The sequence below is a fragment of the Populus euphratica genome, unplaced genomic scaffold, assembly GCF_000495115.2.
Source record: "Populus euphratica unplaced genomic scaffold, PopEup_1.0 scaffold65.1, whole genome shotgun sequence".
NCBI lineage: Eukaryota > Viridiplantae > Streptophyta > Magnoliopsida > Malpighiales > Salicaceae > Populus > Populus euphratica.
This window is the reverse complement of record NW_011499943.1, coordinates 578,906-592,614: the sequence shown is the minus strand read 5'-3', so window position 1 is coordinate 592,614 and position 13,709 is coordinate 578,906. Positions and strand designations below refer to the sequence as shown.

At 38.1% G+C, this 13,709-nt stretch overlaps 4 protein-coding genes and 1 long non-coding RNA gene across 7 annotated transcripts; 1 reads left to right on the top strand and 4 right to left on the bottom strand.

Moving 5' to 3' along the window:
* Positions 1-164: 164 nt before the first annotated feature.
* LOC105137290 (vinorine synthase-like) lies at positions 165-1,556 on the bottom strand. The gene has a single exon (XM_011042989.1). The coding sequence runs from the start codon at positions 1,554-1,556 to the stop codon at positions 165-167; it is 1,392 nt and encodes a 463-aa protein (XP_011041291.1).
* A 1,424-nt stretch (positions 1,557-2,980) lies between these two features.
* LOC105137252 (probable flavin-containing monooxygenase 1) lies at positions 2,981-5,774 on the bottom strand. Of its 2 annotated transcripts, XM_011042946.1 has the most exons (5): positions 5,062-5,774; positions 4,503-4,740; positions 3,959-4,125; positions 3,531-3,880; positions 2,981-3,444 (listed from the first exon to the last, which is right to left on the bottom strand). In XM_011042946.1, the coding sequence occupies exons 1-5, from the start codon at positions 5,503-5,505 to the stop codon at positions 3,087-3,089; spliced, it is 1,557 nt and encodes a 518-aa protein (XP_011041248.1). In that variant the 5' UTR covers positions 5,506-5,774; the 3' UTR covers positions 2,981-3,086. The 2 variants fall into 2 exon arrangements, with proteins under 2 accessions (XP_011041248.1, XP_011041247.1); XM_011042945.1 differs by having other exon boundaries at positions 3,531-4,125.
* A 1,217-nt stretch (positions 5,775-6,991) lies between these two features.
* LOC105137247 (probable acyl-activating enzyme 1, peroxisomal) lies at positions 6,992-10,526 on the bottom strand. Its single transcript, XM_011042939.1, has 3 exons — positions 10,287-10,526; positions 9,541-9,894; positions 6,992-8,506 (listed from the first exon to the last, which is right to left on the bottom strand). Exons 2-3 carry the CDS (start codon positions 9,736-9,738, stop codon positions 7,046-7,048), a joined length of 1,659 nt encoding a protein of 552 aa, XP_011041241.1. The 5' UTR covers positions 9,739-9,894; positions 10,287-10,526; the 3' UTR covers positions 6,992-7,045.
* A 540-nt stretch (positions 10,527-11,066) lies between these two features.
* Positions 11,067-12,560, bottom strand: LOC105137248 (uncharacterized). The gene is made up of 4 exons (XR_844518.1): positions 12,481-12,560; positions 12,178-12,304; positions 11,495-12,055; positions 11,067-11,417 (listed from the first exon to the last, which is right to left on the bottom strand). It is a non-coding gene; the product is annotated as an uncharacterized LOC105137248 (long non-coding RNA).
* Positions 12,552-13,672, top strand: LOC105137249 (uncharacterized). 2 transcript variants are annotated; one of them, XM_011042941.1, is made up of 3 exons: positions 12,552-12,614; positions 12,701-12,835; positions 12,920-13,672. In XM_011042941.1, exons 2-3 carry the CDS (start codon positions 12,727-12,729, stop codon positions 13,435-13,437), a joined length of 627 nt encoding a protein of 208 aa, XP_011041243.1. In that variant the 5' UTR covers positions 12,552-12,614; positions 12,701-12,726; the 3' UTR covers positions 13,438-13,672. The 2 variants fall into 2 exon arrangements, with proteins under 2 accessions (XP_011041243.1, XP_011041242.1); XM_011042940.1 differs by having other exon boundaries at positions 12,567-12,835.
* The last annotated feature ends 37 nt before the right edge of the window (positions 13,673-13,709 follow it).

The window sequence follows — 13,709 nt, the reverse complement described above, 5'->3', positions numbered from 1 at the left end:
AAAAACTAACTCTCACAATGACAAGAGAGCATATAAATAGTAAATTCTAAAACATCCAACTAATGGGCTCGGCCCAAACTGTTTAACATAAATAATAAGATAACAATGAACAGGCCCAAATAGGCTAAATAAATAAAATAACAATGCAATGGGCCCAAATGGGCTTAGTCTCCCAACCACAGCGTGACAGGCTGGGCCATCCTACGCCGTCTTCGTCCATATACTCGTATAGTTTGTGGTGTGGGTCTGGTGTCCCCATCAAAGAGCTCCAGATTGCCTTCTAAAATAGTCATGTCCTTTTCATTCAAGGTCACAAAAGCTTCTATGCCATCACACCTTGTGTCCACCAAAAAGACAAGGTTCATGGTAAGCGAACACGACAAACCGAAACTGCTGACCCAAACAGGCTTGCCCCATCCAAAATCAGTATCATAGAAGCCAAATTTACACCAACTGGAAAAACCAAGGTAGTCTACTCCATCCCCGGAGCCAAATGCACCTATACCTTTAAGTGATTCATCCATTAGAGCATTGCCTTTATCACCTTTTATATGCTCAACAAAATCAGAATCAATTTTTGATATTGCTTTCCTCATCTCACCAACCAAGTCTTTTAATCCAGGCTTGGACTTGTTTGTGTATTTTGCAGCTGCTAACCACAGAAAATTTCCCATGGAATTACCTGACAACTTCGGTTCCATTTTTCTTCGTAGATTCACATAGTGTGTTAGTAAAGAAGGCCTTTGGGATCCTCGCCATTCTTCTGAGGCAGCCATAAGGCACTTCCATAGGAAAGAAGAGACCACCTCGACGCGAGTGGGGCATTTCAATCCTAAGATGGCTGCTTGGGCCTTGAGGTTGGAAATTGCTGAGGCGTCAAACACAAATCTCTTGGTCATGCACTGGCCCTTTTTGAGCAAGGAACCAAACATAACAATCGCCGAGTCTCTAAGCCACAGATCATTTGCAGGGAAGAGAGAACTGGCAATGAATTCGGGATATATAATTGCTTCCTTGCTACCTTTGGCTGTGGCAGACCAAGCCTTGAGAAAGGTGCTCAATGCAGCACCATCTACGACCCGATGAGATATGCACATGCCAATAACAATACCACCACATTCGAAGACATTTACTTGAAAATTAGCAACGTATGTGACTGCTGTTGATTCCGTCGGAAGGAGCTCACAGGGAAAGAACTGATTAGCTAACAGGAGGTCAGGCTGCCTAAGGAATTCACAGAGATGACAGTTTACTTGTGTCTCCACATCATAGGCCCCTTCATCGTTGCAATCAATGGAAAGTTCATCTTTGATCTTTCCAGCAAGTGGATAGAATTGAGTTAAGGTTTCTGATAGAGATTTTTTAAGCAACTCTAGTCTTTTGGGGACATCAAGATAGCTAGTACTAGCCTTTTTATTCATAGGATAGAACAGGAGAATTGGTGCATATGGAACAGTAACAAGCTGGTCCAAAAGGGACAGCTTGAAATTTCTTAGGGGTGAAGGTGTTGGAGAAGATGGCTTTACATTTTGTTTGGAGATGATTTGAACTTCCATTTTCCTTGTTTTTAGCTTCCTTTCAAGTTGGCTGAGGGATCTAGCGTAGCATCAACATGTTTTTATACCTCAGAGAGTATCATACATAAATCCAAGCAAACCACGAAAAGAAGTGGCAAAGTGATGCAGGCGGAAAACAAAATGTAAGAATACAACCAGCAAAGAAAGACAAAATTGTTGTCAAAAAAGGTTTTTACACAAGAATCTGATTCGCACTCAATAATTATCTTTCTCTAAGAGTTTAAAACAGCCAGAAATCGACAGAGCTTTACAAGGGAAAAAAAGTCAAAATCCTAAAATCAAAACGAAAACACAACAGACAATTCGAAATTGAATTGAAATTTGAAAAAAGAAGGAAAAATTCAAAATTGGTCATACAACACCTTTCAAGCCTAATTTGAAGCTCTTCTAGTGCTCAGTGGATTACAGCCAATCAAACCTTCCATAGAACACAACCTGTAGAATTATCTAGAAAAATTTGAGAATAATTCAACAATCAAATAGAAAATTGTAACATTTTATGTCAAGTTCATGCTCTTTTCTTTTTCTTAACTTTAGCTTACTAATCCATGAGTCTATTAGGTTTTCTTCACGGTCCGCGGGTAAAAGATCCATCCAGAACTACTAGACTTTTCGAATCCGCTACATCACAAAGAGTTGGTATGTCTACATACTTCTTATGCCATTGACTCTTTCCAACCCTTACAATGCCTGCAAGTCAAATTTTGTGAGCAGATATGTCAAAACAAATAGCTACAAACTATTAATGGCATAAGCATACTTGAAAATCTGATCCCTATAAATCTTACCACTTGAAGGTTTTCTTTAATCTATTGCTGATAAAAAATTTACAAGCATGATGGAGGTTGCTGTTTAAAACTCAACACCATGTTTTTCTTTAATTAATGAAGCAGCGTGGATCACAATGTGAGTTACCACTTATCTATCCTTGCCGAACCACCACTGCTCCAAGACTCTTGAAAGCTTTTTTACTCTTTAATATTCTGAGAGACTGTCACCTTCAAACTATTAAGCTTTTGCTTTTGGTCTTTTACAAGGTTTTATGACAAATGCAGCCTTTCTTGTCCAAAGATTAAGTAAGCAAATATTCTGGTTGATAAGTTTACAATACGAGGTTGAACTCGGAATAAGCACTGACCTTCAACTTCTGACATGTATTCTTAGATCACTTGAAAAACTCTGTTTGTAATTTTTAATAACCTGTTGAGAACAAAAGCATCTGATACTCTTGTTTGAACCGATAAACATGGCATTGCAGCTTTCTAGATTGTTAAGTAACAAAATTACAAGGACAAGAAAGCTTTTCAATTATTGGATTCGACGATATTATTTCGTTTTCATAAGGTGTGGATAATAAGTTGAGTTTGAGTAATCTTTGCTGTTTGCTAACGAGGAAACTTGGATTGAATTCAGGGAAAATATTGAAGAGTTCTTATAATTTCTCAGGTTTTAAACCCTCTTTGATGTTTCAGTCTGTCAAAAGTACACCAACTTTGATGTTTCAGTAATCTACGTCTGCCAACATAGGTATTTGTAGTCATCAGGACAATAAGGAGCAAATAGCTCAGCTAGAAGCCACTTTTTCCTTCTTGGATTAAACCCCATGTCCTTACAGATCTGATCATTGCAATAGATTTGCAGCAACACGCTAATGCATGATCTTTTGTAGCTCTCATTCGCATAATACTTCATGCATTTTTCCCATTTTTTCACATCAGCTTCCATCTCTCCTATGGTTGGTAACTTAAATTTGCCAGCAAGAAAATGGGCTAGCCACTTGCTTCTCATTTCTGTTGTATACAAGAATGCAGGACTATCCGCGTATCCAAGTATTGCCAGTTGTGGGATATGGGGATGTATGCATTCCCTGAAAGATTAAAATAAAATCAATGTGATAAGTCAGTAGGATTGAGGACTCTGAAAACACCAAAAGATTAAGTGCATCACCAGCACCTGTAGAAGGGAGCTAGTGACTCGGTGATGCATTTCTGAAAGTAGCTTGTTTGGAAAATATTCTTGAGCTTTTCATCACTTTTGTATCCGGTTGCAAAGATAACAATATCTGTTGCTATAGGGGTCTCCTCGCTATCTATAACCAAACCGTTTTTGCAAAATTTGAAACTCTCCGACTTCTTCAGGACGAGGCTTCCTTCTTCGACCTTGTCATAAAAATTGGCCGGCAACACTGTGAACATGCATGAAGATATCTGTTTGAGGAAGCCATGTTCTGGGACCATATTGTATTTCTTCAATGGTTGCTTCCTCTTGAGATAGGCCTCCACTAATTTTGAAAATATCCACAGCTGAAACCACACATTATAGGGCGTCAATTGGATGACAGGCAGCATGTAACTATCACAGGAGGCGCTATGAGAGGTTACCAGAGGTGAAAGCAAAATGACTAAAAGCCAAATGAAAAATCCTTGATCAGGCTTGTGAACCATAAACTCCGTGAAGCGATTTAAGCTTTTGAAGGTGAGTGCGATAAAGTAGTCAGGAACTATCCAATGGACAGTTCTGAATATCAGTGTGCATGGGTGATCTACACCTAATGAATCAGAACAAAATAAACAATTCAGTAAGAATCTCATGATGTGAAACACTAGAACAGAGTCAGTGACAGCATCTGAATGAAGAAAGGGGTTAAGATTTCGATTCAGCCACGATCAAGAAGAAGAAAGAAGAGAGACCACTTATTTCCCTTGTAATCTATTTGTTGTCATTTTCCAAAAAACCTAGCCAACAGCCTAATATGGTACAACTAGACAATCTGTTGCTAAATATCATGCTCATCAATTAGCATACCTATTAATTGAAGACTTCACAAACCTTGACTGATAATAATAAATTTTCGGCAGAGAAGGAAAAGTCTCAAAACATGTCTCAATCCATCAAAAGTTTCCCGAGATAGGAAATGCCACTAACCATTTCTCTCTGCAACTTCTGCTGCTATGTCCACTGCTGATTTCTGAAAGCCGATAATTGTAACCCGTTTGTTTGTAACTAACTCAGCAGCACAATCATTAGCCATTGCAGCATAATCCATAGAGTGTAAGACCTTCCCGTTAAACACTTCAGGCCCACTGTTCAAGGGAAAATCTGGTATGTTAGGCAGGTCACTGTACTTTCCAATGCAAAGGATCACAAAATCCAGTTGGTAAACCTGGAATAAGAAGATCATACAGAAAGATTGCTTAGTCCAGACATCCCAGCAATTTTCTCCACCAATTTATCATCTCTAATGGTTTAATCTTGTCTCTAAATTTACAGTAAAGCTTTACTCTGGATTTCATCTTTGTGTTCTGATGTGCTTAAGTTGTTGAACTGAATAATTCAGATCCAAATTATGCCAATCTTGAACTTAATTAAACATGAAAAGAAACTAAATAAAGAATACTAATTAACACAGTAACAATTGAAGGGAGCAAATTATAAACAGTAAATCAGTGGCTTAGAATGAAATAAGCAAAAAGATCTTGATTACCTCAACTGGTGCAGCGGGATCCCTGGCATCCTGTACAGTGACATTCCATCTTCCAGTAGGAGAAAAAGGCCAACCAATGCCACCCCACAAATCCCAAGATGGGAAATCCTCATTACCTGGTACTACATAGTCTATGCAAGTCACTTTGCAGTTAAATCTGATCCTAGGAAGGATATTAAAGTGAACAGCATAGGCTTTAATGTACTCCATTACTTGTTCGTCATCAGGGAAAGTCTCTGTAACTGAAGGTGGCCAAGCAAAATCTGAAAACTGGTACATTTTTTTAGGTATTTGTAGCTTTGTAGACTCTATGGTTTGAGACCAGACTCCACCTATGCCACTCCTTGCTTCAAACACAATAGGGCTAAAACCCTTCTCCAGTATGTGTTTGCATGCAAGTAAGCCACTGATTCCGGCACCGATGATGGCAATCTTCTTCTCCATTTTCTGGTCCCAACTCCTGCAGGCAGGAATCACTATTATAATGGACCCTGAAATTCATCATTTCCCATGCAAACTGATAACTAAATGCTATGACGTGGGAATCACCTGTCCTCTTTTCCTTTCTGGTGAATTGTTTAATTTTACTTGATTGAAGGAGCTAAGCACCTGAAATTCATTGATTAAACTCAACTTGAATTGATCATTAAAGCACGACTCTTCTAATCATGGATCAGCAATTTGGAGTTTCTTTTCCTTTTTCCTTTTCTTCTTGAAATTGCAACCTTTCATGTACGATATTAAAGAGAACCTCGTGGATGATTTAATACAGGAGAAAAGGCGACACGAGACAGGCTGCTGGATATCTGTCAACCTTTTTTCCATGGTTCTTAATAGTTACGATAATTTCAAATTCAATACCGGTTTTTACATTTCCGACCATAGATTCTTCTATATTCGGATTGTTATATTGAAGAGAATTTTTTTTTTTACTTTATTTGGCAAGTGAAAGATCCGCCTATTTTGTTTTTACCTTGAATTTTTTTTCTAAAAAATGATGAAAACAAAAACATCCATATATAAATTTGAAAAATTATTATTTTTTAACTCAGCTAAAAATTATTAAAATATTAGACCAATATTTTTAGTCTTACTTAAACATTGAACCCATAATTCTTTTCACTTCAAGAATCTTGAGCTCTATAATTAGATTATGAGTTTTATATATATATATTACTCCTTGAGAGTCAATTTTGTTTTTACTTTTTGATGATTTAGAAATACTTTACATACACTTTTACCATTTTCATTAAAAAAAACAAGTCATATAATTATATTTTTCTCAAATGATATTTATTTAAGTTTTTAAAATTATCAAATAAGATATATTTTGCAGGGATTCAGACACCAACTATTTTGGCTAGGAAAAATTAATAAGATTACCAAAGATTATCCAATTATTATATAAGCCTTCATCCAGAATCTCACGGGGAAAAATCCGAACCTCATCTGTAATGCTTTTAGATTATGGTTGAAGCGTTTGATATTTTATAAGATGATGACAAAATCATTAAAAACCGAGTAAAACTTTTTTATTAAAACATCTTCCACGCATCACTGGCTCGCGATCTTCTTTTGCATCCAAACCTCACATGATAAAGCAGGAAAGCAAACCCATTTATCATCTTATCAACCAAAGCCAGCTTTCCATGTCCACGTTGCTCCTCTCTTTTTGATGGTCCCAGCAATGGCACCTCAGTATTATCATGGGCTTCAGCGATTTACCTGTTCCCAGCAAGCTCTTATCACTGGATTGGTCCACAAGCCCAAACAGTACACTCGAGGCATCATGCTCGAAGAGCAAAGTTTTCCTTTCATGTTCTTGTTGTGCTTGTACATCTGGTCTGTTATTAATAAAATAAAATACATATTGCATTAACTGTTCGTAGTGGAAGCAGAGAAATTTTATTTTGATTGACAACCACATTCGATATTTTTAAATGTACGAACACGAATCGGTTTTATCTTTCAATTCAATGTTGATTTACAGTTTACTAGTAGTGTTTCCCTTTGAAATGCTTCCCATGGCCTTTGCCTTCTCCTTCAGGACATATTTTTGCACCTTCCCAGTTGAAGTCTTTGGCAATTCCTGAAACATAACAGTTCGAGGTGTCATGTAGCGGGGCAAGTGATCTCTACAAAATTTGATAAGTTCTTCCGCATTGGCATTACATCCTTCCTTCAACTTCACAAATGCACAAGGTGTTTCTCCCCAGTAATCATCAGGTCTTCCTACTATAGCTGCTTCCAGAACTGCAGGATGACTAAAAAGTACAGACTCAACCTCAATTGAGCTGATGTTTTCGCCCCCAGAGATTATGATGTCCTTTGATCGATCCTTTAGCTCTATATAACCATCAGGATGTTTCACCCCTAAATCTCCACTCCTAAACCATCCACCATTGAATGCATCTTTTGTTGCTTCCAAATTTTTCAAATATCCATTCATCACAGTATTGCCTCTAAACATAACCTCACCCATGGTTTTTGCATCTGCTGGTACACTCTTCATGGTAACAGGATCTTTTATATCAAGTTCCTCCAACCCGAGATGTTGCACCCCTTGACGGGACTTGATCTTTGCTTGAGCTTCTGGAGTTAGGGAAGCCCATTCAGGTTTCCATGCGCAAACTGTGCCAGGACCATAGGTTTCTGTCAAACCATATGAGTGAGTCACATGAAATCCTAATTCTTCCATCTTGAAGAGCACATGAGATGGTGGGGGTGCACCTCCTGTCATGACCGCCACTTTTCCTGGAAGAGGCCTTTTTTCACTAGCCGATGCATTTATTATCATGTTCAGAACTGTTGGTGCACCGCTCATGTGAGTAACCTTGTGCTGAACAATATTTTCAAATATGTCTTTTGCAGTGACATATCTCTGGCAAACATTCGTACCACCCTGTGCAGCCACAGCCCAAGTAAGACACCAACCATTACAATGAAACATGGGGACGCACCATAGATATACAGGCATCGCGCTCATGTCATTTAGAAGAGCAGCAGCAAGAGAATTAAGATAAGCTCCTCTATGGCTATAAATAACACCTTTTGGACTTGATGTAGTGCCTGAAGTATAATTAAGCGAAATGGGATCCCATTCATCTCGTGGCCGTCTAACTTCAAAGTCCAATTTTCCCTTTTCCAAAAGACTCTCATATTCCAAGATTCTAAGGGAGGAAATGGCAGCCGGCTGACCACACTCTGGGATTAAGACAAGAAGTGGTAGCTTGGTTTTTCTCTCTGAGAGAATCTCGAGTGCTCCTTGAGCAATTGGGAGAAAGTGGTAGTCTACAAAAATAAGTTTAGCCTCTGAGTGTTTCAGCAAGACAGACACCATTGAAGAATCATGGCGCACATTAAGAGTACACAAAACTGCCCCAGCCATCGGAACACCGAAATGTAGCTCATACATTGCTGGAATATTTGGGGCCAATGCAGCAACCTGCTCAAATTTCTAGACATTAATGTTTGGCAGATTAATGTGCAGAGATTAAAGAAACTAATAACCTTGAATAGATTTGTTTTGCAGAAATGCACCATCTTTTTGTTAAATAACCATCTTAACCTAATAGCTTAAGCTATTAGGTGAAATTCTAAGATATAATTTATATTATTTTTTAACACACTCTCTCAAATAAAAATCCTTTAATCCTTTAATATCAAATAATAAATTCGAACTCATAACTGTTTGGTCATCAAAGCTTTGATATCATTTTAAACAATCAATTCAACCCAATAGTTTAAGTTATTAGATGAGGTCTTAAGATATGCTTTATATTATTCTCTAACACTTTTTTCCATCAACGAGGGTACATTTATTTCAAGACAATATCCCAAATCTCTTGAAATTCTCATAATTTAAGTATTAAATGTTGAATTGTTCGATTGGATTTTATACCAAACACCAGCAACCATCTGGTGAAACAAACCCTGGATACATCATGGCAACTTCTTGTATCAAAGTGAACCCAGAATGGGAATCCTATGCGGTCCTTTAAAGAGCAGTGTAAGGAATCCTATATGGTCCATTAAAGAGCAGTGTAAGCTATGCATGTCTAAAATTCTTCATTTTGCATTCACCGAATTAGATGTTGAAAGAAAACAATTATCCCTTTCTTCCCTTATCAATGATGATCTCTGGCATTCTGTAAGGTGGTAGACATTGACAAGCAGCTGCGATTTATTCAAATTCTGGACCATATATATACATCCAAACAAAAATCATGGTGAACAACAAATGGCAAGATAGACAAATTCTATCAAGTTTAACAATTAATTCAGATTAAATTAAACATAAAATTCAACCAGAAGCCAATTTCATGCCTCGAATTTCCATTTCAAAAAGGAAAAAAATTAAAAAAAAATTCAATATTTTGAGACACAAATCCAAAGATTGTCAGCAAATCAGAACAAAAACGCTTTAAAACGAGAGAAAAAATTAACGAGGATAGAAACAGAGGAGCAGCTAGTAGTTACCACATCACCGGGGGAAATTCCGAGATGGGCAAGAGCAGAAGCGAGTCTGACACACCTCTCATGAGTCTCCTTCCACGTGTACTTGATGTCACCATAGGCAACAGAGACTCTGTCTCTGTAAACAATGGCTGAGCGTTCAAGAAAGCTGATTGGAGTCAAAGGGACGTAGTTAGCTGAGCACTTGACCATGCCCTCCATTTCTTACTCCAAAATTATCACTTTCTCCCTTGGTTTTTGGTGTTTCTTTTATTATCAGAATCAGATCGAGCCTGTCCACCTTAATTATAACTCGTGGCGGGCAACGCACGAACCAGCACTTCTTTTACTGCTGCTTCGACACAAACAACGTTGCCACTGGAAGAAAAAAAGAAAAAAAAAAAAGAGAAAAAGATCTTGTTATAGCTATAATTTTAAATTTATTTAGTTAATTAGTAAATAATAAAGTTTTATAAGGGTTTCATTAAAAAATATCTCTTAAAATTTTAGTTAAAAAAATTATTAGTTGTAGATTTTTTTAAATTTATTTTCTTGAATGGTAATCATAAAATCAACCATGATAGTAACATTCACTAACAATATAAGGTATCATTATTTTTTTTTCCTATCTCTTGTCAGATTTTCGTGCACCATCACTGCACATTCTTGTGCATTAATTTAATTTATTTAACACATCTATTGCGTGCAAAGGATTATTTTTTTATTCATAAAAAAATAATTAATAAAAAAAAGAGAAGAAATTCACTTACTAGTGGAGGATCAAGTTTAACGGGCTCTTACTCAAAAGTTGAGTTCTATTTAATTGTTTTATCTTTCGAGTGTCCAATATCGGCCTTCAGAAGTTCTGTCAGGGAAGCTCTTCGTTAGATAATGAATTGCATCATTGGGTTCATGTGACCTTGAGCAGGATGGCCAGCACCAGTTCTTTCTTGCTTCTCCATCTCTCTAATTAACCTAGCCTGTCTATTTGCTTCTCATTCTCTTGAGTAGGACCACTCGATCGGCATGCATGTCGGCATGCATGTTGTGTCCAAATTGTGTGCTTCGAAGAAGCAATTGCTATTGTGATTAGATTGGGTGGGCTACGTAATCGCATACGTATTCATAATGTAGCTTTTGACGTGTCACAATATGAGTGGAAGGGATCAAGGTAGCTGGTCTCTACTATCTTCAGAGCTGGACTGAAGTAGTCAAGATACATTCGATCTCTGAGATCAGGTCTAATATCTAATGCTAGACATGACTTGTAACGTGCGCTCACGTGTTTTGATGGACCAGATGTATAATGGGTTCGTGTTGATTTTTACTTTAAACAGTCTTTCTTACACTAAGTAGTCATCATTTCATTTTTTTTCTTTTTGTTTGAAAGAAATTAAAGCTTGGATTAACCTACAACCTGAGCCTGCGAACAGACCGATGTTCGAGTTGAATATTGTATCTAATTGTATTTCTTGAATCAGTTTTGTAGAAGAAAGAATATTAGTGAAGAAGATACGGAGGGGTCATACACCTTGTCTGCTTTTGTCGTCTTTGAACATCGAATTGAACAGATAGTATTCATTCAGCTGGGAAATCTTTTACAGGAGCCAATGAGCTCGGGGGGTGGCCTTGCAGTCCAGTCCAGAGGACATGATTGGGCCATAGTCATGATCTAGATGTCATGTTACCATGCATATTGTCTGGTTTCTTCATCATCCAGCCACGTTCTAGATGTCTTTTGTGTAAACTTGAAGGCATGGTGCCGTAATTGCAAATGCTCTTGAATACTGTTACAATACCTTCACGTGGATTTTTTCAAGAAAATCTCCTTTGCGAATCTCTGGATTACGCGGTCTCTCTTCTAGCAAGCCAGTTATTAGTTTTATTGCCCTCTCTTGGTTCTGCACATAATCATAAACGGCAAGTGACTCGAATGAAGCCTGTAAGAACAAGAGCTAACGTTTTCTAAAATAATTACCTTTTAAACATCTATGGAATTGCAGTACCAGGACTATTCAAGGTGATTGACATGAGTCCTTGCAAGAAGTCGATGTGAGACATTGATGGTACTGCTAAATTTATGTTTACTACTACAAATCTTGTAGTGAGGCATCGAAACAGCAGTGCCTATGATGCTTCACTCCATCTATCTGGAATTAGAACTTCGTAATTCAGAACGTAATAATACATTAAGCTCCGATGATTTACAGTTGAACTGGCACTTTTCACTTCGATGGTCGGTCGATTCGACCAATCCAATCCTGCAATGCTTGGCTTATAGCAGTTTCTAACTTAGGCCGCAGCTTATCTTTTGGGGGCTAGGGCCAAAATAGGCCAAGACTAAGTTCCTGAGCTATATGGAGCCATGTTTTGAAATGATTGGTGCAGCTTCTTGATGAGAAGAAGCTTGGCAAAGGAACCCATATGCCATCTCTCAACCAACTTTCCTTCTTGTTGAAGAAGGAAATAGATGAAATCAGGATCTGATGAGACAATCACTGGCCGACCCACCAGGCTGGTTCGAAATAGGGAACCATATCTGCAAACATAAAAAAGAGAAAATGAAGGCCAAAAATCAACCATCAGAGTAGAAATTAAGCCAAATCAACGTGGGCAAAAAAAATAAAAAATCAAGAGGACTATTTTCTGCTCTCTGCTCACTTTCTCATTCTCTCCTTGTTAAAATTTGGGATGCCTGGTGACTTGCTTGGAATAAGAAACTGCATGGTCTCCCCAAAATATGGGGAGCCCATGGATCCAGGACGTAGCCTTTTCCTTTTCTCTCTGTCTGGGCCATAAAATAAAGAAGCCCAGTTTCTTTATATCGAAATAGTGGGCCCACAACCCAAGTGACGAGTCCCATCAAAATAAATAATGATCCAATGCTGGGACAGCAACTGGTGCAAAAAAAACGTAAGTAAATGCAAAATCCGAACATTTTAAGGAAAGAAATCATTGTCATGCCTTAACCGTCAGATCAAGAATATGACCGTTGAGCCGCTCCCCTATATGAATTCAAACACGTAGTCCACAGAACCCTACAAACACAGAGAAAAGGAATCAGAGGAGCCTCTACTACAAACAATTCAAATCAAAAGGCCAATCATCTCCATCTCTCTTCAGTCTTTAATTTCCTGTCATCACAAGAACACCATCATCTTTAACTTTCTTTCTTTATACACAGTTTTCTTTGAAGAAATCTTTCTCAAAATGTCAAGGATGAGAACCGATCGCAAGCCTCCACTTGCTAAATCCCCCATCAGGATCCGTCCTCGCCGTGTTCTTCGATCTGAAGCCACCACTTTGCAAACTCCTCCTGGTGAGCTTATCATTCGTTGTTGTTGTTTATGGTTTTTGTTTCTTGGATAAAGAAGGTTTTTCACCAACGTTTTGGTTGTATCAGGTTCTTTGACCAAGTCCCAGAAACCAAACCGAAAATTGGACACGGAAGATTCTGATCTCCGCCCGGAGTACCATTCAATATCCTGCGAATTGCGTGCTCTTGCGAAGATGGTTCGCGATGAATTTGGAAATGGGGAGTCAACTAATGGTGGGGTCGGTAAAAGTTTGAGTGCAAATTCCAGTCCTTTGTTTGAGAGGGGGAGGTTTTATGAGGAGTATTCTGCTAGGAGAAATGACAGGTTGAAGAGAAAAAAAGGAGACACAGGAGATGATGTGAAGACTCCTTATGATCTTGGAGTTACTGTTGAGTCGTCGAAAAGGAGGTATACAAGGAAGCTTGAGAGCGCAAGGAAATCTGTATCTGATGCTTGCCTTGTGGAGAGAAATGAGACTCCAAGGTACCTGTTGAGGAGCATGAATAAGGAGAACAAGAAACCTCCTTTGCCTGTTTACAGCTTTGAGAAATCTGTGCTTGCAGGTGAGAGGAAAGTTGCTGCTCGCAAGGTTAGGAAAATCTGAATGTCAGAATTGGGTTTTGAAGATGGTTTTATTGATTTTTTGAATTTTCTCTGGGGGTTTTCTTTGTAAGGGAAACTGGATCTTCATTTATTTATGAAGTATCATTGTTTCAAGGAAATGTTTGTTTGTTTCTGGTAAATAATTCTGATGCATGCTATGATATGATTACTATCTGCTGGCTGTATTTTTCTCCAGAAACATGGTTGGGGGAATGAATTTGTTTAGAAATTGCAGTCCTTGTTAACCAAATAATAGTATCCTGCGAATATCAC